The 26,434-nt window shown below is 41.1% G+C and overlaps 1 protein-coding gene across 1 annotated transcript; it reads left to right on the plus strand.

The window, feature by feature from the left end:
* Window positions 1-288: 288 nt before the first annotated feature.
* Window positions 289-21,735, plus strand: si:dkey-33c9.6 (active breakpoint cluster region-related protein). Its single transcript, XM_040009832.1, has 22 exons — window positions 289-501; window positions 675-793; window positions 1,554-1,658; window positions 3,757-3,990; window positions 6,599-6,706; window positions 6,791-6,845; window positions 6,935-6,987; window positions 7,156-7,293; window positions 7,419-7,540; window positions 7,718-7,886; window positions 8,240-8,353; window positions 8,446-8,521; window positions 11,624-11,719; window positions 11,928-12,002; window positions 12,105-12,202; window positions 12,609-12,710; window positions 14,329-14,492; window positions 14,768-14,907; window positions 17,759-17,893; window positions 19,308-19,413; window positions 19,731-19,872; window positions 21,521-21,735. Exons 1-22 carry the CDS (start codon window positions 396-398, stop codon window positions 21,620-21,622), a joined length of 2,559 nt encoding a protein of 852 aa, XP_039865766.1. The 5' UTR covers window positions 289-395; the 3' UTR covers window positions 21,623-21,735.
* Window positions 21,736-26,434: the final 4,699 nt, after the last annotated feature.

The following is a 26,434-nucleotide window of genomic DNA, read 5'->3' on the forward strand; positions in this document are numbered from 1 at the left end:
TCTTTGAAAAAATATTGTGAAAAACGTGTTCTACTTTATCCAAAAGGTCCTTCCTTTCAACACTGAAAACAGAAATTAGGTCAAAATACATATATGTATTTAAAAAAGCTAAACTCTGGCTCAACTTACTTCAAACTAGTGTGGCAACTTTCCTTCAACTACTTTCATCTGATATTCAGGTTTTTTTTTAAAAAGTACAACATATAAACACTACGCTGATAATATCCCGCTGATAGGAAGTAACATGCAACTGTAAGAATGTATAAAATGTCAGTTGCGTGCTCTCATGAGCTTATTTCACGCACACAGGAAGTTATGCTCGGGTCTCTACAGTCTCCTTTTGTGCACAGTTAAAAGAAAGAGGAAGTTTTGTGTCACCAGCTGAGTGCGTTCACATGCTGCGCACCGCGACACTCAGCCGGCGCGCAGAGAGGACTTGTTTTTCGGCTATGGATGTCTACCAGGAGGCTGTGCAATATCTGGAATCACAGAACATACCAGGTGAGAGTAGATTTAACCTGAATGTTGCAGCCGTTTTCTTGTTTTGTTTGCTGGGAGGGGGAAGAAAAAACAATTTAAAAAAAGCTCTGCTATTAATACTTTTTCAAAGACAGAAAGACAAAAACAGAAGTAGATGTGAGAGACTGTGAGCTTTTCTCCCTCTGACTGAACAGTGTCTGCTGCAGTGGCAGAAGAAGCTGATGTCTTGGAAGAGGACGTTTTCCCAGAGGAGGCAGTGTCCTGTTTTCTCTCCCCGCTGAACACCGAGAGCGTGGACTTCCCTGACACCCCTGTGAGTTCACGACTCCAGTGTTTTGTATCACTGCAGAGTCTTTGTACCTTCTTGAGTTTGTCTTCTAGACTGCATTTAGTTTTGCAATACTTGTATTTTCATGATGAAAATGGAGAAGGATCAATGGCCTAGTGGGAAGTACATATAAAAACCTTTCAGCACTATAATTCTCACATTTTATACGTGAGTAAATTTGAAAGCAACCAACACAGAACAGAAAGTAGACGGAGTGAAGCACAGCCAAGTTTTCAAGTTTTGCTACATAGAGCTTTCTGGCTATTATGTTGGTTAAAAACACACAACTGCAGGTAGCACCCAGAAAGACAAACAAGGAGAAATCTAACTTTGTGTTTCAAAATCTAGAACAAAGGTACCTTAAAGAGTTTTAGTGTGGTTCCCATGTTTATCTGACTTATGTTTGAGGGGCAGTTACATCTCAGGAAGCTCTCGCATCATATACAAAAAAACATAAAACAAATTAAAAACATTGTACAAACCTGTGAAACTCCAACAACCCGTCTGAGATTCATGAGAAAAGGCCTGCAGCTCAATTTGCTCTTCATCGCTTGCTTTAGCGACGGGACTCCTTTAACAGGAACGTCTAACGTTCCGATTCACCCTGTAAGTCCTGCGGAGATGATAACTGTGGCCTCTTTTTCAGAGGTTGGCATCACAAATTTTGTAAAAACTCTTTGACAATAACCTTGAGTCTGAGGGGGCGCTGTGATGTATTCTCATGCTCTGCACACCTGTGATCCAGACAACATGCAGCAAGGAGGAAATGCTGGAGAGGAGGCTCACGGTGCTGAAAGGCATCCTGGAGAGCGAGGAGGTTTACCTCAGAGAGCTGGACACCCTGTTGATGGTAAGATCAACACACACAGACACAAGCACAAATTTGCATTTCTCAGTTCTTATATTTAGCTCTCTGTTCTTGTTATTCATAGACAGGTTGTCATCACTTGTTCGCTGGACTGAATATTATTTTACAGCAATAAAAACTATTGGACTATTAGTGTTTCACTTCTGCTTTGTTGTTCAACTGTAACCACACTTACTATAGTGATTTAAGCCTGTTCTTTGTTAGTTAACATTACCTTTTTTTAGCATGTTACACAGGATCATGTCCGGCAATCACATGCAACAAAGTCTTGATTATTCAGCTTCCTTCTTTAGTGGTAAATAGATTGTTCTCCTTTGTAGATTAGGCTTCCCTTTTTCTTTTTATAAAACTATTGAAACCACTCCCATGTATAAAGTAAACATGTAGCACAAGGTGCGAGAAGTTACCTTAGCCTTACGTGGCTCTGAACAAGGGGATCGTTTTGCTGAAAGAATGCAGACAGTTTTTAACGCTCATCGGTGTCTCGTTGCTTGTTTTCTTTTGTAAACTAAAAGACAGGTGTGCTCAGAAGTTTACATACACTCATCATAAGTGTGAATGTCATGGTAATCTTGGGCTGGTATTCCAGTAGCACTGATAGCAAAACAGCTTCAGGGCATGATGCTACCACCACCATGCTTGACAGTTAGTGCAGTGTTCTCAGGTTTCAATTCATCTTTATTCCTCCAAAAACTCTTCTTGTCATTGTGGCCAAATGGTCTGACCACAAAACTTTTAACCAGAAGGCATTTGGCTTGCGCATGTGGACTACTGCAAATTTTAATTGAGCTTAAAGGATTCAGTTTTGGAGCAAGGTCTTCTTTCTTGGTCGACACCCTCTCAGTCCACGTTGATGTAAAACTCACTTCACTGTGGACAGTAACATGTTCTCACTCCCAACGTGTAGCATATTATGCTATGTGACAAATCGTCGGTATGTTACGCTTTTGGCCACCCAACACGATCCTATGTTATGCGTTTGGAAAAAGGAGGAAACATGAGAACTGTTTGGACTCAGTCTGCATATGTCGCTTTGGAAGACACTACCTAACACCATTAAGGTTGTGGTCAAGGTTAGGGATAAGGTTAGGATTAAGATTAAGGTTTGGGTTAGGGCTGGAATACACGACTGGAACGTCTGTTACCGCCGGGACCATCATTCTATTGGATTTCATCCACAACTCGCCACGTCCCATGGGAACGCGGAAGGTTACCTTTCGCGTTCCCATTGGACGCCTTGGGATGTGACAAATCATTGGTATGTTACGCGTCGGTAATGACACTGGGCTGGTTCCAGTAGTCTCCAGTTTATTGTAGGCTTGAGCTTTGGTGGGTTGTTGCTGAGCATCCTAACCAATTTCCTCTTGTCTGACTGTTTGGATCTTCTTCCATTTCTTGGGAAAGAGGAGACGCATCCAAGTAACTTGCACTTACGATCTTAGAATCTGCAGTCGTGCAGAAATGTCTCAGAGAGACCTTCCCAGCTTGTGCAAATCTGCAGTTCTCCTTCTCAGAGTTTCACTGAGTTCCTTGGACTTTCCCATTGCTCTGAGTGTGTTGGTCAACCAAGTGCCAATAAGTGCTATCAAACAAAATTAAGTCAGGAAATGATGGCGCAATAACGAGTGCCTGAATCTATTTTTCCTTCTCTTTTTAGTGCTATTAATAACAACAGCTACACGCATTTCCCCATTCTTACAGTTTCCGACTCATTTAACAAAAGACAAGAAAAAAGATGTGAGAAAGTAAATGAAATTGTGTGGTTGATTCTTTAGCATGGCTGCTGTGTTTTGTGACGTTGTGAGCTCACCACTGTAATCTTATCACTGAGTGACTAAATGTAACATTTTTGCTCTTCCGGTTATAGTGGTGGTTTGCATGCATGTGCCAAAGGCAATGAGATGGTTGAATAAAGCTTTGCGAGATGTATCACATGTGAACTGCACATTTCACACATTCATGTCCTTCTCACTTCACCACAGCCTATTTCTCTTTTCAGCACACCACGTTGTTCTTCTTTCTCACCCACACTGGCTGCCATTTAACACAACTTTTATTTTTTTTTAATTTTGCTGTCTAGCCCATGAAGGCTCTGCGGGCTTCAGCTGGGACCTCTCAACCAGTTCTGTCCAGCCAGCAGGTCCAGACCGTTTTCTACCAGGTGCCTGAGCTCAGAGACGTGCACCAAACTTTTCACTCAGGTCTGAAGGCCCGTTTGAGTGCTTATGACCAGATTGAGATCAGCCCTGGTAATGAGACAGAAATGAGATGCAGAGGCTTTGAGCTGGTGGTCGGGGACCTGTTCCAGAAAATGGTGAGTTTTTTGTTTGCATCGTATGTTATGTTTCAGTTGTGGAAATCCACAGAGAGATAAACGACAGTTCCCTAATGGCTCAATAGTTACTCTCCATTCTCCTTTTTCAGAACCATCAGTTAGCGTAACATGCATGCCGTTAGATTGTTGGAGGAAGTTGTGGGATAATCCGCACATGGACAGGGAGAATTAGGCCTCAGCTAACCAGATGTTTGAAGGAGGAACTTTCTTCCTGTGAGGCGGCAGTTCTAACCACAGTGTGACTGACACTTTTTTTCTGAGCCCACGATGGCTCTCCTTAAATATGTTTTAAGTGACAGCAGGAACTGAGCAATTATTTGCTAAGGCATAGACTCTGTGTTTATGGACTTTACTATGATCACAGAGGAGCTTTTAACCACATATTTTATGAGTTGAGTCAATGAAGATAAGCAACATAGAGAGAACGCGCACAGCTTCCTGCACAAACACATTAACATCTTACATCAAAGTGGTCAAGCATGAGTATCAATCTGACACAAGATGTTCTGCAGAAATGCTTTTCTGGAACAGACACTGAGCTTCTGATCAGTGGGATGCCAAATCGCAGCTGCTCGGCCTGAAATGGTGCTTGCTGGGTAAAGATATGCGCGTAATGTCCACGTTCATTTGTAGCTTCATTGCTGCAACAATCTCACCTGAGGTTGGTGTGCAATGGACGCATCTGAATCAGTCATACAAACCAAACACACACACACACACACACACACACACACACACACACACACACACACATATATATATATATATGTATATATATATACACACATATATATACATATATATATATATATATATATATATATATATATATATATATATATCTATATATATATACATATCTATATATATATATAATATAAATAATATATATATATATATATATAACGACTGCATTAAGCTCTGTTGTTCCTATTTCCTGTTTGTGTGTAACTTCATAAACAGAATAAAATTAGTTGTGTTTATGAAGTTAGTGAAATTAAAAGCTGTGGCCCACAATGTCAAATGAGTTTGACTTCCCTGTTGCAAACGGTCATGGTGGAGGGACCATATCCCCGCTGACATTAAACAAGAGGTGGGCTTTATCCTAGCAGGTACCCTAAACTATTTCACTAGCTGGGCCCACGTCCTCATTTTAGGTTTGGCAGCGTTTTAGTAGGTAAAAGTGAATGCTTTGACATGAATTGAGCTGCGATTTGGGGAAGGCCTCGAAGGGGACTGGCGACAGCTCCCGGGCCTGGCAGATCCCCGTATACTAAATAGAAGTGAAGAAGTTAAAGAATTGAGAACAAGGAGGGAGGGAGGGTGAGGCACATAAACGAGAATGAACAGCTTGCAGAACTGGGGGAATCTATATAGATGAGAACTGGAAGGAGTGTGTCTGGAGACGTGGTCCTGCTCCTGAAATTCCGATACATAATCTCCAATAAAACATGCCTGTTTGCATTTGCTGTGCATTTTAAAAATAGCAGTGGTTCAGTGGTTAGGATTGTTGCCTCAGAGTTTAAAAACATTCTTGATTGGGTTTGATTATTCTAAACTGGACGCAGGTGTCAACGCGTGGCAGCGAGATGATACCAATGCAGGAGAGCCATCTGTAGCGTAATAAAAAGTGAGCCTTTATTGGCTGACTCAGCAAAAAAAACAAAAGGGAAAGAACAAAATATCACAAAAAAGATTAGAGTCAAGAGACAGACACAAACTGACTATATACTATACTATACAGATGTACATTGGTGGGTGATTGGAGGAAACAGTCAAACACAGGTGACTACAATGAAAGGTAAAGGTGGTAGTAATGAAAAGAAGAACAGCAGAAAGGAACCTTCAAAATAAAACAGGAAGTAACAATGAGTCAAAGACAACCATTATGACTAACGCGAAACATGGTGACAGAGGCAAGAGAACACAAAAGCAGGGAGAACCAAAAAAATGCAACAAAACCAACAAATACAGCAGTGACCAAAGGACAACAAGTGCTTTACCAAAACTCGAGAGCATGACATAGGCGCGAATGAAAGGAGGATAAATAACATAATGAATCGAATAGAGTGCTGTAAGGATCTTTGTGGCTTCTACTGTAAAATGCTTTGAGTGCTCATTAAGATACACATTGTGGTGAAGCTACAATACATTTCCAAACACTTTTATCATTTTCTGAAGGCAATATGACTTTTCAAGTCTGATATTGTGATGAGTCAGAGAGACGCGGTGTGACAGATGGCTGAATTCCATCTGGCTGTTTCAGTTTTAGGTTTTCTGTCATTATTTTACTGGAATGGAAATTAGCTTTTGTTTGTTGTATGTAAGACCCAGGTTTTGTCCAGTGACTCTGTTTGTGGGGAAGATATGGCTGATAAAAAGGAAGGATGACATCATTAACAGAAATTTCATTTTCTCAAGTTTAGACATTGGGTTAAAATTTTTACACACCAGGCAATTTTAGATGGCGATAAACAGCCGGAACTGCTGCTGATTTATTCAGGCTATTTATCAAGCGTCACACAGCTGTATGTGCATCGAGGTTAGACTTTGGACCTTTTTCATCCAGTGTATTTTACCTTTGCAGGTGAGCCAGATTGGTCTGTACGGTGGCTTCATTGAAAACTACGTGAAAGCTGTTGAAGTGGTTAGGAAGTGCACCCACTCAGACCCTCGCTTCCGAACTCTGGCAGAGGTACTAAAGATCCTGCACCATCACAGTAACATTTAGCTGAGTCACACTGCATCATTGTTACTGCATCTTCTGCTGCTTTTTCAGAGCATGATGTCTAACAACGGCACAGACAAAGCTCGGACTACGTACACATTTGAAGGTACTTACAATAAAATGTGATTAAATTTTTTTTTTTTACAAAATACATACATGTCTGCCAGGGTCTGATTGCTCTGTTTGTGTTTATAGCTCTTCTTTACAAGCCCTTGGACAGAGTTACAAAGACCACATTAGTGCTGCAGGTAAGTTCTGGACGATTTTATTAACATCCTCCTCTTAGTGTTTTTTAAATCGCTCTGGTGTTTGATTGCATTATTTTTAATGACGAGTCCATACATTTTTTTTCCTGGAGCAGGAGCTCTTTCTTGTTTTGTTTTTTTTCTGATTTGGCAACCTCTGTCATCTTGTAGGATCTCCTGAAGACGACGCCAACAGAGCATAGAGATTACACAGCCTTACAGGAAGCTCTGAGATTGTCTCGCAGCTTCCTGTCTGGTGTCAACGAGAGTTCACAAAGTAAACGGGAGGTCACGTTAAGTCGTGGGATGGTGAGTTTAGTCTCCAACCCGATCCCTTCAAATGAATATGGAGAAAAGTTATATAGGACGTATGCCCTGCTGAATGTATACAGGCACCCATTTTACAACATGTCTGTGTGTGTGTACTCTCCCAGAGACGCCAGCTAATGCGTGATGGCTTTGTGGTGGATGTGAGTGAGAGTGAACGCAGCCTGCGTCACCTCTTCCTTTACACCGACCTCCTGCTGTGCACAAGATTTAAACATGCAAATAGAGGGTGAGCTTAGCACGAGAGCGCATTAAGGCTTGTGGGGAATGTGGTCAATCTGCAGCATGAAGTGTGCATCTGCCTTTTCACAGTTAAAAGGGAACCCTCTTAAAACTGTTTAAAGGTGTGGAAAGACTTACAAAAACAGAAATCTCATGACGCCTGTTCATGCTGTGTTTCTCCTAGGAAGCAGGACCAGTACAGATTCTGCTGGTATCTGCCTCTCGCCGGTCTAAGACTTCGTTGGGTTGCAGACAAGGAACGGCCGCCAGAAACCAACGTGCGCTTACACAGCATACGAACAAAGATGTACGTCCTGCGTCAGCAGCTACTACAGCAGCTCCGGCAAAATCCGGTGTGTGTTTATGACACAGAGAGTGAGAGAGTAACCAGATGACTTAAATGTAAACATTTCTGGTAGCACTTCATAATACAGCCTGCAACCTACATTTAATAACAGGTTTTGTTTTTTCTAGTACCTAAACATACTCATCAGTCTGCACAGTAGAACAAGGGACTAACAACTTTTAGTTTTACAGGAAAGAGGAAACAAACAATTTTAATAACTTTTTAAAGTGACCAGACAATGAGATAATGGTGATACTTAAGTATTTTTAGGTGCTGAAAATGACAGCCTAAATTCAGAAAACATACATTACAAATGTCAGTAACTTCTTATGAACTGTCACTGCATTTCTCTGTATGAAGAAAACATCCAGGAGCTTGGCAGCTCGTAGCCAGAAGAAACTGGAACAAATGGAGCTGATGTTGCTCACACACTTGATTGCTTACAGACTGGAGCTGCACAGCCCCAGTGGCAAGGTATACGAGCACACACACATTCTAATGTAGTTCACTTAAGTCCTAAACAACAGACTAAGATTACACAATGGCCTGTTTTTGTCTTATCACAGAGTCACACTCTCCTCTTCTCCTCTCTCTATGAACTAGAAGAATGGAGGCAGGCCATACTAAAACTCACCACAGCTAGTGAGTACACAGCTTTTGACCACTCTGGAGTGTAATTACGGCTACTCTGCAAATCTATTTGTAGCTTTTCAAGCACTGTTAAGCATTTGTGGCCAGCTGTATGTCATGAAAGTGATTGAAGTCAATCTCGCCCCGGAGCATATTTTAATTTAGTTTAGTAGCTAAATAATGAACTAAACGTAAGTAATTATTTAGTTTAATTTATTAACATGTGTAATTACTTATTAAAATACCATCTTCTGTTGTGCTGCTAGCAGGCTGTGTGTAAGAGATGAGTCGACTTAGGAGAGAAGCGAACGTGAAATGTCTCGTGGACAGCATGCGGTTTCTTTTTATAAAATGCCTACTTGTTATGTTTAAGGAAGTTGAGGGTCTTAGAAAATGTTCTGTAGGTCATGTGAGGCAGTGTTGCATCATTTATATGAGCAAAAAAAAAGAAAAGAGAAAAAAGGCCTGCATTCAATATTTTCATCGTGTCTTTAGTAAAGTGCATACTTGTTTCTGGCCACTATACGCTGGTTATAATACTAGCTAGCTTGGTTGCTATGTATGGGTACGTCGCAGAGCCAGATAACAGCTAATTACCGTTACTACACACTCACTGATGACTTTATTAAGTACAGCTGTTAAAATCTGTGTTTACTCGTATCTCATATCGGATATCTCATCAGAACACCACATGACATTAACTTGCATTTAAGTTTGTAGCCATTGGTCAAGGTCGCCTGCTGAATTTCAAAGTGATCATCAGAATGAGGAAGAAATGTGACATCGAATGTGGTGCGGTTGTTTGTGTCAGACGGGCTGCTCTGAGTATTTCAAAAACTGCTGATCTGCTTGGATTTTCCCACAAAACCATCTATAGGGTTTATAGAGAATGGCATGAAAAAGAGTAAGTGGAAGAGTAAGTAAAATATCCAGTAAGTGGAAGTCCCCTAGTTGATTTCAGAAGTCAGAGGAGAATGGCTGAAGTGCTTTGATCCAACAAGAATGCAACAGTAACTCAAATAACCACTTGTCAAAACCAGAGTGTGCAGAGGAGCATCTCTAAATGCACAACATGGACGTTATAGCAGCAGAAGACCACACCAGGTGCCGCTCCTTTCAGCTAAAGGAAACTGAATCTCATATGCTCACCAAGATTGGATAATAAAATGCTGCCTGGTTTGATGAATCAGATGTTCACATCAGAATTGAATAGAATAGAATTCAACTTTATTGTCATTGCACATGCACAGGTACAGGGCAACGAAATGCAGTTTGCATCCATCCAGAAGTGCTTTAGTGATATAGATATATTACAATATATATTAGCAATAATATAGATATGTGAGTATATTACAGAAATGGGTCTATTATGGTATGTTATAATGTACACGGTATGAAGTATGTTGTGAATATTCTATAACTATAACTATGTACAGGCTATGAACAGGATATAAATATGAAAAACTATACAGAATATGAAATAAATAACTTTACAGAATCTGAGATATACAGCTATACAGAAATGGGAACTATGCAAGTTGTAAACAGTTGTAGGATTAAAGATTATCGAATGTACAGAATGATTATTTACACAGAGCTATACAGTAGTGCAGTTAAGATAAGTGAGGGTGTAGATAGTTTCTACAGAGGCTATATAAAGTGCTAGTGGTTGTGAGTGGTGGTTCAGTCCATGTTATTATTGTGTGTTTGAGGGTACAGTTGTCCATTGTGGGTGTGTGTGTGTTCAGTCCATGAGTTTAACGTGGGTCAGATGTCAGGAGGCAGAGTTCAGGAGTCTGACAGCTGTGGGGAAGAAGCTGTTCCGGTACCTGGTGGTCTTAGTCCGGAGGCTCCTGTAGCGCCTCCCAGAGGGCAGGAGGGTGAAGAGTCCATGTGATGGGTGACTGGGGTCTTTGATGATTTTCCCAGCCCTTTTCAGACACCGCTTCCTGTAGATGTCTTTTATGGCAGGAAGTGGTGCTCCGGCGATGCGCTGGGCAGTTTTCACGACCCTCTGCAACGCCTTCCGGTCCGAGGCAGAGCAGTTCCCGTACCAGACTGTTATACAGTTGGTCAGGATGCTCTCGATGGTGCAACGATAGAAGTTCACCAGGATGTCTGAGGACAGGTGGTTCTTCCTCAGAGTCCTCAAGAAGAAGAGGCGCTGGTGAGCCTTCTTGACCAGCTTGGAGCAGTTGGTCGTCCAGGTGAGATCCTCGGAGATGTGGACTCCCAGGAACTTGAAGCTGCTCACACGCTCCACAGCCGTCCCCTTAATGTGGATGGGTGGATGTGGGTCAGCATTCCTCCTGTAGTCCACGATGAGCTCCTTGGTCTTCTCGGTGTTAAGCAGCAGGTTGTTTCTGTCGCACCACTCAGCCAGACGATCCACCTCCTCCCTGTAGGCGCCCTCATCGTTGTCACTGATGAGGCCAATCACCGTGGTGTCATCTGCAAACTTAATGATGGTGTTGGAACCATCAGCAGGTCTGCAGTCGTGGGTGAAGAGGGAGTAGAGGAAAGGGCTCATCACACAGCCTTGTGGTACACCGGTGTTCATCGTGATGGTAGATGAACAGTGGTTATCCAGCCGGACATGTTGGGGGCGGTTGGTCAGGAAGTCCAGTAACCATTTGCAGATGAGGGAACTGATGCCCAGGTCTGTCAGTTTCCTGATGAGTTGTGAGGGGTGGATTGTATTGAACGCTGAACTGAAGTCTATAAACAGCATTCTGGCAATTGGGCAAGAACAACATGAATGCGTGGCTAAATTAACAATTCAAGCTGGTAGTGGTAGCATTTTCTTGGTGCACTATGGGTCCCTTAGTACGACTTAACATCACTTAAATCCCATAGCTATATTCTTTTAAAATGGGAGTAGTTAGGAGCTGACTCACTTTTGCAGTCAGCCTCAAGTAGTCATTATGAGGAATGGCAGTTTAGGGCTTTTTTTGGGGGGGGGGGGGGGGGGGGGTTGCAGCCTGCCTTTTATATGCTTTATTTTTTTTTTTTGCTTTAATTGAGCCGAGCTTCAAGTTTCTCTCACTGGGGTCCAGACTAATGTGTTACTCTTCTGTCAACTGATTGTTATTTGCTTTGTGTCATGTTTGCCAGACATAGAAACTGTCCCTCCAGACTTGCTCACGTTGACCAGTTCGTGTGTGAAATTGAGAATGACCCAGCAGCCACCTCTACATAGCACTAACGCCGGTACACATCTAAGACTCACTTTTTTTTCACCACACAATCACATCTGTGTCTGAAATGCAATACACTGTGTGAGGTTCTCTCTTTGATCTTTACATGAGACCCACAATACCTTTTACCACAGCTTTCCTCGTGCGTGTCCTGTATTGCCATTACGCTTTTATTCAGCGTGAATAAATCCAGTGAGATTTGTCTCTGTCTCTTTCCTCAGGACTGAACGAGGAGGAGCTATGTGGGACTTTGAGTGTGGCCATTGATTCTGCCGCTGGCCTACAGCAGCCAGCTTGTATGCTTCTTAGCAATTTTGAAGCATCATGAGAGACTGGGCTATCTTCTGTCTAAGCTAAATAGTTTTGGGGTCATTAATGATGCTTTCTTTCTCACTCAGGTGTGTATGTGTGTGTGGAAGTGGATGGCTTCAAGTTTTACGATCAGCAGACCCAGACACACTCTTCAGTCCTCAGCCTAAACCCTCACTGGGACCAGGTTAGACTCAAGCCTTTTGAAATATGAAATATTACATTTGGCTTTAATATTGAGTTCATTTGTTAAAGTAAAGAAAATAAGAGACATCAGAGCATTTGAGGAAAAGTCCTACTATCTTGTAGATGGGATTTGTCAACCAGTTCAAGGTAGCAATTCTTCATTTCTTCTTCATGTCTAGACAGTATCCGACATGATGTCAGGTTTGAGCTTAGGGGATTACAAAAGTCTGCACTTCTGGTGTGACAATACCATGCTTTAAACATTATCAGAAGCAGTAAAATCAACACTAAATCCGACTAGTAGGCCGAAGTGAAGGATTTAGAATAAGACATAGATTCTCCACATGCAGCTTAAGGAAGTTAAAGTCTTTTTTCATTGTTAACATCTTTTTTTACATTTTAAACAGGAGCTGTCTTTCCAGGTGGACGGTGCACAGAACTTGAGGGTGTTATGTGTGAGTCAGTCAAATGGACAGGATGATACTGTTCTGGGAAAAAATACAGTAAAGGTACGGAGAGGCCTAAGAACTTCAGCTTTGTCTTTATTAATATCAGTAAGCTGGATTTCAATATAATATTAAACATATAATCCAAGATCTTTCCCAGCAGCACTGAAGAAAAAAATTATGTTAAAAATGGGTTTTAACAGTTGCAGTTCCTCTTTAATTTGCAGAGATGATTAATGTCTACTTTGGGTTTGAGCCCACAGAAACTGTGGTTCACGTTGTAACAGGACTTGTCCGGGATATTTAATACCAATTAGTGAAAATGGAGTTTGAGTCAGTGTTGATGGCTAACTTAGCTTGTAATTTTCTAAATGCATGCATTTGCATGTAATCATTGGTTATTATTAATCTCTGGCTTGAAATGAATTGAACTGAATGATTAGCTGAAGTACTTTTACTATTTGGCATCGTGGCCATTTGTCACAAACTGGCTCAAAATAGAGGATGAGATAACAGTTCCTACAAGAGGTTTATTCAAATAAAACATCTTAAACATAAAATTATTTTAAACATAAAATACCTAAGACACAAACATCAAAGTGGGTGATGACAGGTGGAGTGAAAGCAGAAGGGAAATGCAGGCAAGTGGCTGGGCATCAGCTACAAATTTTAAACTACAGCAACAGTAGTGCACCATTGTTTCCAATGACAGTAGGAGAGACCTGCCCTCCCTAAATGGGCCCCACTCACTCCCATTGTAAGCAATGAAAGCCACTCAGCAGGAAATGAGAAGGAGTTATCCCTCTGTGAGTGAGAAAAAGAAGAAGAGAAAAGAGGAAGAGAAAAAAGAAAAATGAGGAAGCTTTTTTTTGTTTTTGGAGCAATCAAATGAATCATAGATAACTAAATGCTTAAATAACATTAAATAACTGTGAGAGAGACACATGAATAATAGAGCATCACATAATTTGTTTTTTGTGACATCTTCTTACCCTAACCCCACATGGTCACTGCGGTTGGCTGGCCCTCCCTGAGCCTGCCACAGCTTTCTTCCTGTTAAAAGGGTTAATGGGTTTTTTTAATAGAACGGTTGTTTTAGGTGTCAGATAATTTCTAACATAGTAATGAATGTTCTGTGAATTTTTGCTTGGGTCTCCCACAAAATCTGAAATTGCCACTGAATTTAAGAGACAGAGAGTAAAGTTTTATAGCCTGGAAAGCCTGGTGAGCTACATTACCTGATGGCGCTTCTATGTCAGGCAGTTATCAGTAAGAGTAGGCCAGGATGTCCTTGAGAGAACAGTAGGAGGGTAACATAATCTAGGTTAACCAATAGGGCATAGGACATTGTCTAAACTTGACTTTTGGCACACATAGCACGCAGGGACCTATCCCAGCTACCACAGGGCAAGAGGCAGGCTACATAGAGACAGACATATTGCTTTATTTTCTGTCTTATCTTGTGCAACTATTTTTGAAAGGTATTGCATAAATGAAGCTTATTATTATCATTAATGTGGCACGTGCCTTTTTTTGCCAATCCAGATATATAGGTTAGGGGTAAAAATGCCCAATGTAATTATTTCACCAGACAGATTTTTTTCTAACTAATGATCCTACCATTTCCTTTATTTTAAAACCCCATGTCAAGTTGATTTTTACTTTTTTCTGTGTTCATCAGTTGGACTCTAAAACTCTGAATAAGCGATGGAAAAAACAGACCCTACAGCTGGGCCAGGTGGAGCTCACCCTCTCTCTCAAGTACTGTCCCCACCCACTGGGACCACCCAGCTCCACAGTTCAACAGCCGCTAATCTTTGGCGTCCCCATTGAAACCGTGGCAAAGTAAGTTCCTGCCTATCATGTCAGTGTGTCAGCTGGCTCCCTCTTGGCCTACCCGAACAGTCTAGACACCTTGAAACTGAAAGCTGTAGCTCGGTTCAGAGTTTTATTTCCCCTGTGTGCCCTTTCGTGGAGCTAGTTTTCAGTTTAATTTGTGGGAAAGTGGATTAAAGGGAAGCAGAAGTGTGGCGGGAGTGGAGATTGAAATGAAATGAAACAGCCTATCAATCAAATGCAACATAACTTACACAATGCTTAAAGTGTCAATCCTCTGTCAGACAGGAGGGAGTGCTGGTTCCTCATGTGGTGCGATGCTGCGTGGAGGAAGTGGAGAGGAGAGGCATGGACGAGGTGGGAATCTACAGGATTTCAGGAACAACCAGTGAAATCAGCACGCTCAAGGCTGCGTTCAACAACAGTAAGAAAAACATAACACCGAAAAATGATCTTTTTGTTGGAAAGTGCAGTGATAAAGAGTTGTTGCAATGCAAGGAGCAGATTGGTGTGAGCTGCAGTCATCAGGCTCTTCACTCAGGTCTTCTTTAACATGACCAGAGATGGGCAGTAACGCGTTACTTGTAACGCATTACTATAATCTGATTACTTTTTTCAAGTAACGAGTAAAGTAAGGGATTACTATTGCAAAAACGGTAATTAGATTGCCATTACTTTCCCGTAGGAACGCTGCGTTACTGCGTTACTAAAACCGTGATTTTTTTTGCGAGAATGTCTCATGACAGTGACGTAAGCGAGTGCGACGTTTGTGACAACAGCTGTATGCAGATCAACAATGGATCATATATCGATTGTGGGAGAGAGTATGAGCGTGCAGCGTTTAAAGCGTGGAAGTACTGACCTTACTTTGAGTTTGATTCCATAAAAAGTGACAAAAACATTAGCGTCCGTTGTGCGTGGGAAGAAAACTTATTTTACACCGAACCCCCCCCCCCCAAACAAGCTCCGAGTGTGCAACGACGTAATGGGAAATTCACAGAGAAACTCGCGGATTTTTCAACTGACCGCTGCGGCACACCTGCACCAGAGCACACCTCCGCCTGCCCCACTCCTGCTTTACAGGTGAAAATAGAGCAACAGGACCGCTGAGTCTTTGACTTTATTTATTTTCTGCTGTGTTTTACTGGCATCTATTTGAAAGACTGAGTGTAAACAGAAAAAATATTTTATTTCATGTGCTGGAATGTGCAGAAAATAGGTTTAAATGTTAAACTAATTTCTTCAAGTCAGAGAATGTTGCATATAATTACATTTTTGCTTGATGCATAAAGTTAAAAGCTTAAAACTAATAAAACACGTTTTAAAAAGAGACTTTTCCATTTGATTTGTATGATGGATTATGCAGAAAAAGTAGAATTGGGCTGAAAGATCTATCGCTTTATCACTTATTCAGGTTGTAAATCGTGTTTTTAAAAAGTAACTAAGTAACTAAGTAACTAAATAATTAATTACTTTTGAAAATAAGTAATCAGTAAAGTAACGGGATTACTTTTTTGGGGAAGTAATCAGTAATTAGTTACTCATTACTTTTTTCAAGTAACTTGACCAACACTGAACATGACCCAGACATTTTCAGCTTCCTCATCCTCTTTCCTAAACATTATTCAGAACAGTCCTTTTGTTAATAGTAAAAGTCAGTGAGAATCAGGAACTGCAGTCAAGGGAAATAACATGCATGTTTGTCTTTGAACTTCCTTGATCCTGGGTTTTATCTTCCCGCCAAATAGTGCCTCATATCAGCATGGTAACAAGTTTTTACAAGTTTTGTTAGGAAAACTGCAGCACGTTATTGAAACATGTGTAAACATACATGGGAGTACAGTATATAAGGTAAAAACGGCATTTATGCAGTTCTAATAAGGTTAAGTCAATATTTCAACTTTATACTTCAACACAGTCTGAGCTCTCTTGGGCAGTTTGCTTGTCATTTCTGTAAGAAGTCTTCAGGAAAAGTTCTCCAGGTTTCTTTAAGGACATTCAAAGCTCTTCCATGAATGTTGGCTGGATTTAGATGATACTTCAATATTGAGGTCTGGGCTCTGGGGAGGCCAGACCATGACTGATGGTGTTTCATTGTGTGTTTCTATCCAGGAACACTTTAACTGAACTGTATTTGGGATGCTTAAAAATGAAATTGAAATACCTCATTCTTTTCTCCTTATTTCTCTCCCTTAAGAATTCCCTTCCTTTTTTAAAGCCACACTTTTCGGATGAGGTTTCAGTGAACAGCAGATTGATAAACTTAAGGGTTCTCGGGTCCTGGGTCTTAGATACACCTTTTTCCTATTTATTAAGGAAAGTTGTTGTTGTTGCTGTGAATAGTTTTTTAGGCCTACTTAACAAAAGAAAAGAAATCGGTCCAAGTGCTGGACTGAAAATGATTGAAAAATATCCAAAGAAAAATATTGAAAGATAGAATCATTTAAAAAGAAAACCTAGAGAACTATTGCTCAAGATCACTTCCGCAATACTTGAAAAGATAACATTTCACTGCTTTGAAGCAACATAAAACAAACAAAAAAAAGAAGAAGAAGAAAATGAAAAGTGATTCCAGACTTTTGCACAGTGCTGTATGTTTGTATTTAGCAATAATGTTTGAGCACTAAACATACAGTATAACTTAAAAAGATATAATTAAAATGCTAAACTGAAGGCTCAAAGAGGCATCAGTTCATTGGTTGCAGACCAAGAATTTTTAAAAACTCAACTATCACCAAAATAATTCAAATTAATTTCCTTGAAATCGTAACTTTCTTCCAAGAGAAACACTAGTGGTGACATTTGACCTTGACTCTTGAGTTTAGGTGCGACATCTCAGAAACATTTATCTCTTGCTAGTGCTGCACTGTGCCAAAGATAGCTGACTTTAAACCCACATGTTTCTTCTGTCTAGGAAAGAACTGAATGAAAAGTGAACACTGTCATTGTTGCTAGCGACTAAAATGTCTGTTTAGCTAAAAACACCTGATTGCTTTAAAAACTTATGCACACATTCAATATCAGACAGATTAATCAATGAACGGCAGTCTTGGAGGATGAACACTTAATATGCAGGCAAACGTATATTATGGTCTGTTTGTCTTGTTTATCGTAAGAAAAACAAAAACTGACTCAAAATATTTTACCTGATGATCTACATCTGCAATGCAGCGCATACCCATACATGTTCTTGTGCCTGTGAGGAAGGAAGTGAAGGTTAAAAGAAGATACCTGTAATAAAGATAATTATCATTATCTGTCCCTTTTCTGATCAGATCTCCGTGAAGCGGTGACGAAGCTGAGAAGTGCCGAAGTGAACGCTGTGTCTGGTGTTCTCAAACTTTACTTCAGAGAGCTGCCTGAACCTCTGATACCCACTGAGCTTTTTCAGAGTCTGTCAAGAAGTCTAGGTAAGACAACACATCCCCAGTACATGACAAAGCACATGCATACTGTATGCATACTTCACTGAAGTTTAGCTCTAAACCTTTAAACTACTTGCATAGTTTGTTGTTAGAACTGGTATCTCTTCAGTGCAAATTCATCATCTAGAAGCTTTTTACTGCTTGTAAAGGAATGAAAAAAAGAGGCTAAAACAATCATAGATGAATCATCTATCAAAATAGATATTCTGCTTCCTGTGAGTTTTCACAGCCTGAAAACTGAAGCCAGTTCAGAAATGCCTTAGATGTGCTTTCTTTTTAATGACAAGCAAGAGAGATCTGGCTGCATAAAGGCCGATGGCAAAACAACTGTTGATCTATGACCACAGTGAACTGATACGTTTTTCAGCGCTAGTTTCAAGTGTTACTGAATACAGCATGATGCACATTTGCATGTGATGGTTGTCAATAGAGCGAGAAAAGAGGAGAAAGCAGGGTACACTTCAGGGTGGGCCTGTTTTACATTGTGGTTGTGGTTGATTACTCATTTGAGAGGGTTCCTGTGTGAACACAGAGGAAAGGTGCTTCAGTGCGTCCTTATTACCCACCATAAGTGTCTTTTGACCTATCTCTCTCCCCTCACCCCCCAACTGGTCACAGTAGATGGCTACCCCACCCTGAGCCTGGCACTGCTACATGTTTCTTCCTGTTAAAAGGGAGTTTTCCCTTCCCACTGTTCAAGTGCTTGCTCATAGTGTTGTCTGACTGTTGGGGTTTTTTTGTCTATTGTTTCAGAGTCTTTACCTTACAATATAAAGTGCTACCTTGAGCTTGTTTTGATTTAATGGTAAATATATAAAATGTAATTGAAATTGAATAAAACAAGAGGATAACACTTAAGGTGAAGTATCTATGGTGTGCATTTTGGTGCGTCTTCAAGACATTGTTAAGGTAAAGAAAAGAGCATTGAGATCAGTAGCTTCTGCTGCCACATTATTTAGCATTGTTATTAATATTTCACATTATTCTTTTGTCTTCTGCATGTTTTAAATTGAAATCAGAAAAAAATGATTAGGAAATGACATCTGCGGTGAATTTTTTCACAAGCTTTGCTTGTGCTGTGTAACGTGCTTTAATTGTCAGAACCACCCCTCGCTCACCACATCTGCTTTCAAAGCACAATATGGCAACAGTCAAAATGCTTTGGAGATTTCACTGTGGCACCATACAAACTAATGGGGAGCGTCCATCTTTTATATAAACTCTATTTTACATACAGGGGAAAAGGGGTTTGTATATAAACCCTGAAATTCCTTCTGCAGAAGTGAACAATAACCCTATTTTCCTAAGCTTTATTGACATGAACAGCACCTTTAAATGATGCCCTGTGAGTCTCACAGACGCTACTCAGTTAACTGCATCCTGGCTGATTTTCATGTAGACATCCAAGAACAAAACCCACGGCTGGTCTCCATGTTGTCCCTGCTGCAGTCTTGTCCTGATGCCAACCGCCACACCTTCCTCTACCTGCTGCATCACCTCCAACGGTATGAATCCACAGCTTCACCCATGACATGGTTATATTGGTTTAACCTTCAGGATAATTATTAGAGTGAATTTTGCTCTCTCTGCTAGTTGAAACTGAAAAATGCTTACTTTTAAAAATATGTAGGAATATGAAAAAAAAATACACTTAGCTCATTAAACAAACTGCACAAAATGCCGTAATGGTCAGTTAACTAGAACACCTTACACCGGGAAGTAAGAAATATAAACTTTATTTTTTATCTTTACAAATCAGCTGATATTTTCAGTCTGTGCCTAAAACTTTTTAATGTTTTCAATCTTTTTTTTTTCCTTCCAGAATCTCAGAGAGGCAACACATTAACAAGATGTCTCTACTAAACCTTGCCACTGTGTTTGGGCCGAGTCTCCTACGCCCCCCAGTGGCTGGGCAGGGACACCATGGGCCCACTGTGGATATCTCTCAGGAGGTGGTGGTACAGGTGAGTGGATACCTGAGAAAAAGACTGATGTCTGGAATTAGCCGTGTTTAACACAATGTCTGCAAATTTGCTGTATTTATTTATTTTATTTTTTCTAATGATTAATTAATGCCAAAGTGAAATAATTAGTAAAAACAAATGAAAGGTGAAAGTAAATGTCAGAGTAAAGAGCGAGCATTACTTACCAAAAAGGCATGGTTTGAAAAGAAATCAGGAAATCACAAACCTAAACAACTGTGAGCTGGGAGTGTATAAACTACAGGTCAGCTGAGTGGGAAACTTGATAAGAGAAAATGTAATGACAAGTTGAGATTTGCATGAAAACAGGCATAAGATCATATCGTCCAAACTCGACTCCCTACCTCCTTTTCCTTGGTGTCAATGGAAAAAGTTGTTAGGTCAATGAAATGTGTGATGAAGAACAGTATGATGCCAGATGTTTTACCGTGTTGAAACTACAATGTCCAGAAAGCAGTCTGCAAAATTTCCCCCTTACTTCAACCAAACTTGTTGGCACGCTGATCTCATAGGAAGAAGATCCTAGGTTTGAATCCACCAACCAGCTGGGGTCCTTCTGTGTGGAGTGTGTATGTTGGCCCTCTATGGGTACTCCGACGTCCTCCCACACACCAAAGACATGCATGTTGGGTTACCCAATGATCTGAAACTAGACATAGATGAGAATGATTGTCTGTCTCTATTTGTCTGTTTCAGAGACAGAGGTTGGGGGCTCAAGCCTACACCAGCTAACCTGATGTAAAAATGAATTAACAAATATTCTTAATGCTGGCAATAGAGCAGTAGACTTAATTAATACAAATTCAATTACAGCAAACCTTAAAGAAATTTTGATATAAGCTAGAACAGGGGTAGGCAACTCCAGGCCTCGAGGGCTGGTGTCCTGCAGGTTTTAGAGCTCACCATGGGTCAACACACCTGAATCAAATGATTAGTTCATTACCAGGCCTCTGGAGAACTTCAAGAAATGCTGAGGAGGTCATTTAGCCATTTAAATCAGCTGTGATGGATCAAGGACAGATCTAAAACCTGCAGGACACCGCCACTCGAGGCCTGGAGTTGCCCGCCCATGAGCTAGAAGCTTGATCTGAAGAGGCAGCATCTTCATTATTGTTCATATTTCACCTCTGGGTTTAAAAAACTGTTGTTAAAAAATAAAAACATACTAAAAAGCTATAGTGTGAACATGGAAACATACTTCTGTTTAACATTTATAAGATCTGACCCACTTCGTTAATTTTTCTGATAATTTTTGGGACATTTTGGGTTTTTTGACTGATTTGCTATGAAGGCTGGCTGGACCATACTTTATGGTCCAGCCAATGCATCCTGTGCTAAAGGAGGTAGTAAAGGAAACTTTACCTTTCCTTGGTATGTAGGGAATTCAAGCAGCTCTTTTTTATGGCTGCTCAGACTATTCAGTTACACCTCGTGACTCGATCAATCACTGAAACTCCAAAAAAGTATGACATAATGACATCATCAGTTTTCAGTTTCCAGAAATTGTGCAAAATTTTGAACTGAAATACATTTCAAAGCTCTGAGGTGTGTGATAACTTAGAAACGTGTGTTTCTTTCACCATTGACCTGATGTGTGTGTGTGTGTGTGCATGTGTGTGTGTGTGTTCAGGTCCAAGTCGTTTTCAGCTACCTGCAGTGCAACAACCTCCCTGAAGCCCAGCTCTCTCTGCCACATGACTCAGACACTGAGGATGAGGCCACCCACATATGAGACCACCAGCTGTGTCATGGCCAGCAAGACATATAAATGGTTAGAAACCACACTGTGAGAGACTGCTGTAAGATTACCAATAAGAATAAACCTATTTATTGAATTTTAAAAAATGAACTCTTGTGTGTTTTTTGCTACATTTAAAATTTGCAAAATTTGTTGTTAGATATGTCCCGAACATCAGGTCGTAAAAGACACGTCAAGCATTTAAACTGGCCAAAGCTAAAATAGTTCTATACCTACATCACACATTATATTAAACTTACATAATATAAAGTAGGAAGCAAAGCAAACCAGTATTTTCAACAGTAGATTCAGATAATGATGACTTTTCGTGTCAGTTCAGTACATTCATGACCTGTTAGGTATACAGCGTACCAACAAAGTCTATTTAGTTTTCAGTAAAAAGTCATCTTAAGGAATCAAAACTGAAATCTATTCAATGTTATTTAATTCCCTTATTTTTGTAATTCTAAGGATGACTGCCCAGGCAAAATTAAAACCCAATTTTTTAAATTTCTGTCTTTTTCCTCATTTTTACTCAAAGCTGCTCACAGGAACTTTAGCAAAAAGGGTGATTTTAAGTAGGTTTTTTTCAGAGTAAGTGAAGTAGATTGCAGTGGCACACCAAGTGCTGTGAAGGTGAGATGTGGCTGCGGAAAAATCAACCACATTTCATTTGTAAGAAGGTCAGCGGTCACCACTCTGAGCCTGAAATCTAATCGGTTATGGTTCAGATCCAACTAGACGGAGTTCAGTATGCTCCATAAAAGTCATGCACACACAGGCTCCACATACAGCATGCTGGAAGCCTCCACACACACACACACACAGCCCACGTTTGACCCATCTACACCACATATGGGAGTCTCTTTCCAGCCACGCCACCTGGGCAGGCCGGGCTAATGTTACCTCCAACCTTTTACCCCAGTGCCCCCGCCATCAGTCTTTTGATCGCTAATCCTGGACTCCGAGTCCTGCGCACAGGGTACTAATAGACTGTAGAGTGTGTTTAGACGCCATAAAAACATCCAGAATGAGCCCCCGCCCCCCCCCAAAAAAGAAACGAATGGCAGGGATCACCCTGTTGCTCCCTCCGCTATAAATCACCTGTCCCCTCTAACACGATGGCTGCCAAAATAAGGTTCTGCTTAATGACTACAAAGACAAAACGAGCCTCCCATTGCAGACTACAAAGGGAGCAGAGCTGAGGACGGCCTGACACATCCCAGACATTTGTGGCCAAACAGGGACCAGACGACCGGTCAACACCTGCGACTGGTGGGAAAACTTTAATGGGAAAAGTCAAGCTGTAGCCACGTGACGGCAGGTCCTCACGGTCTCATGCAAAAACATTATACAGACGCGCATGTATGCTCTGCATATTAAACCTATGAGTTCACTCCTCTTAAAATCGCAAGCTTAAATACATTTAAAGGTTTAAAATGTCATTTTGGGATCTACCAGAATAGCTTTATGTGCTTTCATAGTGCAAGAAATACATAATTTTTTTTACACTATAAGTTGTTGCAGCACTTTTTTAACCCTCGAAAATCTTCTGGTTTGCTTTAATGCAGCCATTCTCCAAAGACCAGCCTGCTCTGATTGATGAGGCATTAATTAAGTACCTGACCTGTAAGAGCGCAGTCAAGGCTGTTTAAGACATAAAGGATAACAACCTCAGAGTTCAGCTGGATACAGTTAAAGCAGGATCTAACCCAGAGCAGGAACAAAGAGAAAATCCTGCAGAAGTTACTATGTAACACAACGCTTGTTGGAAAACCAATCTGAATTTCATTAAAATAAGTGGAGACGTGGTTGACAGGCAAAAGAAGAACCTGTAAAATCTTGGTGTACATCCAGGTTGCTTTAAATAGACTATTAGTCTTGTAAGCCCCTCTCCTTTAGAGAGAAAATCCTTTCAAAAATGCCAGTTGCAAAAAAAGAAAAGAAAAGAAAAACACAACATGAAGACAGTCATATTTTTTTTTTATTTGGTTTCAAACTCGTATCAAAGACTCTGATTGTGCACACTACAGTTTACACAAATATTGTGTGGGAAAAAAGTGCACATTACACCAACAGGAACTGCTCAGCCATGGAAACCATGACTCCCGGTGCAGACTTTTTGTGCTGATGTTAAGGACAGATGAGGTTTGGAGCTCCAGTCACCCAGTCACCCGGTGACCCTGCTCTACAACTTCATGGTTGAGTTGCTGTGGTTCCTAAACACTTTCACTTTGCAATCAAACCACTCATGGCTGATCGTGAAATGTGTACGAAGGAAGAAATTTCACAAACTGACTTGTTGCTCATATTCAAATGGCTCATTCTTCCTCGAATGTTTGTAAAGGCAGACAGCATAGATAGGTGCTTGGCTGTTGCAATGGGATTCGATTATCGAGACTTTTCTCCATGCAGTGTTGCTCCGGCCTGCTACTGGTAGCATCAGCTGCCCCTCATGCAATCACTAAGAATTTTCTGCTGTTGTTAGGATGTCAAAAATAAAAGTAATCCACTGGATCTTCAGTTCCTCAGATGTCAGAAATGCACAAGAGTCACATCAACAACAACTTGTTGAGTTACAGAAGTGAATCTGGAGAGTATATAAAAGTGTCAGAGTACGAAGCAGCTGCTCGTTCTTTGTTTGCGGGTGTTTCCTACTCACTTCTGGAAGAGTGTCATGCACATTTGTTACATGGTGCCAAAAATAAGTGAAGGAAGACAAACCTGGACATTAAATTAGACCTTTCAATTCAGCAGCCGCGTTTTCTGAGGGATAGACTCTCACTGGTATGGAATTTGTGTATTTTCAGACATTTTATGTTCTGTAGGAAAGCATTAACCCTATAAAACCTGAACTATCAAAAACTGCCAGGAAATTTAACAGACTGAAACCGAAACAAGGAGCAAAATCCACATTATAAAATGTTGCATGTACTGTTAACAGTGTTGGGGAGTAACGGAATACATGTACCGCCGTTACGTATTTAAAATACAAAATATGAGTAACTGTATTCCGTTACAGTTACCGTTTAAAAAGGTGGTATTTAGAGTACAGTTACTTTGTTGAAATAAATGGATTACACTGCGGTACTTTCCTGTTTCATATTGTCGCGGGTCAGGACTGTTTGGGTTTTGTTTGACAGCTACGTGCTGTTGTTCCAGGCGGCAGCGTTACGGTTGCCATGGTTACAGGGTGACGCGCGCTCTCTTTGCGACTGTGTTTCCTGGGTGAGAGAGCGCCTTTTTGTTGTTGTTGTTGTTGTGCTAAGCTAAAAGGTAGAGTGTTACAGACATAGCCCTAAAGAATGTAGCATCATGGGCAGTGTAGTCCGTGCTGCAGGAAGAATGGACTGCCATACACGTTATGTGTCTGTGAGCGCGAGGAGGGAGAAAAAGAAGAGTGGAAAAGTACGAGTTATCATCAAGCAGAAACGGGAGCTGGAAGCATGTAAATATAATAATAACCACTGCAGCCAAGAAGAGTGCTTGACGAGCCCAGTTGTAAGTAAGCTATTAAGACTCGACTGTACACCGTGTTCGTGTTTTCCTCCGAAACAATAAGTTCCGTTGGAGCAGTCTTTCAACGCCTCTCTCTGTCTCTCGCTAGCAAAGTTGGCCTAGACAACAAAGTAAAGCTATTTTTCGGCTACGAGCCCGACACGGAACCCACGTATTAGCCAGAGGTTCCTTTACTACGGTTCGGAGCCGCGGACCTTCAGTAATAGTAATAAATCACATTCATGTAGTTGTAAACAGCATGATAATATATTAAGTAATCCGAAGTATTCAGAATACGTTACTCTCATTGAGTAACGTAACGGAATACGTTACAAAATACATTTTGGGGCATGTATTCTGTAATCTGTAATGGAATACATTTTAAAAGTAACCTTCCCAACACTGACTGTTAATAATGATACTTGATGCAAGAAATTATTTTTCTCTCTGTGGTCATATTTTTGGCAAATACTTGATCAGAAATTTTAAAGAGGAAGGGTTGGCACATGTTTGTAGTGCAGTATATCCATGTGTTTGTCTACATGTGTGTGTCATGCCGTTGCTGCCCTGAGCTGTGCCATGCTTGATTAGTCCTAATCTGGCCGGGAGTCGGGTTGCGGTGTCGGCGGCATGTCTGTATGGAAGGCATGTAGGCTGCAGGATCACAGGGATTGACCCTCTGCCTCTCAGGTTAACAGAAGCCCCCGTGTCTTTGTGTGTGTGCATCCTGAAAACAGTGTGACTTTCTGAACTTGGACTTAAGCTCTTGGGTGCGAGGCAACAATTTGGAGTGTGTGTGTAGACGGGATGAGAATAGTGTTAAATGTGTGTGTGTATGTGTCTGAGGACAAAGCAAATTGGTGTGTTTGCAAGAAGTCTAGTTGAACTTTGGCTCTGGCTGCAACACAGGAGGAATCACCTCTCGTAAAACGTGCCCTCGGCAGGCTGTAAACATAATACCACACGCTCACAAACACACACACTGCTGCTTCCCGTTCTGCAGAAGAAGAATCTGATCTCCTTTTTTCCCACATGCCACCAAAACAGGGAGCCTACCCCCATCCACAGCGCTTCAGAAAAGAACATGTTGTCAGTTTAACTGGAGCAAAGCCGCAGACTATGCGAAGCCCCTGCTGCAGAGCGAGCCACTGGCTTAAGTTGTCTGTTAGTGTCGGTGTAAGTGTGTGTGTTTGGGGAGTTTTGGGATCAAACCCTCATGTCGACAGGGGCTGCACCGCGGAGACGACTGCTGACAGGTGCTTCCTGCAGCAACGCAGCAGGTGCTTCACACACACGCACACACACACA

Source organism: Simochromis diagramma, unplaced genomic scaffold, assembly GCF_900408965.1.
Source record: "Simochromis diagramma unplaced genomic scaffold, fSimDia1.1 OVJJ01000274.1, whole genome shotgun sequence".
NCBI lineage: Eukaryota > Metazoa > Chordata > Actinopteri > Cichliformes > Cichlidae > Simochromis > Simochromis diagramma.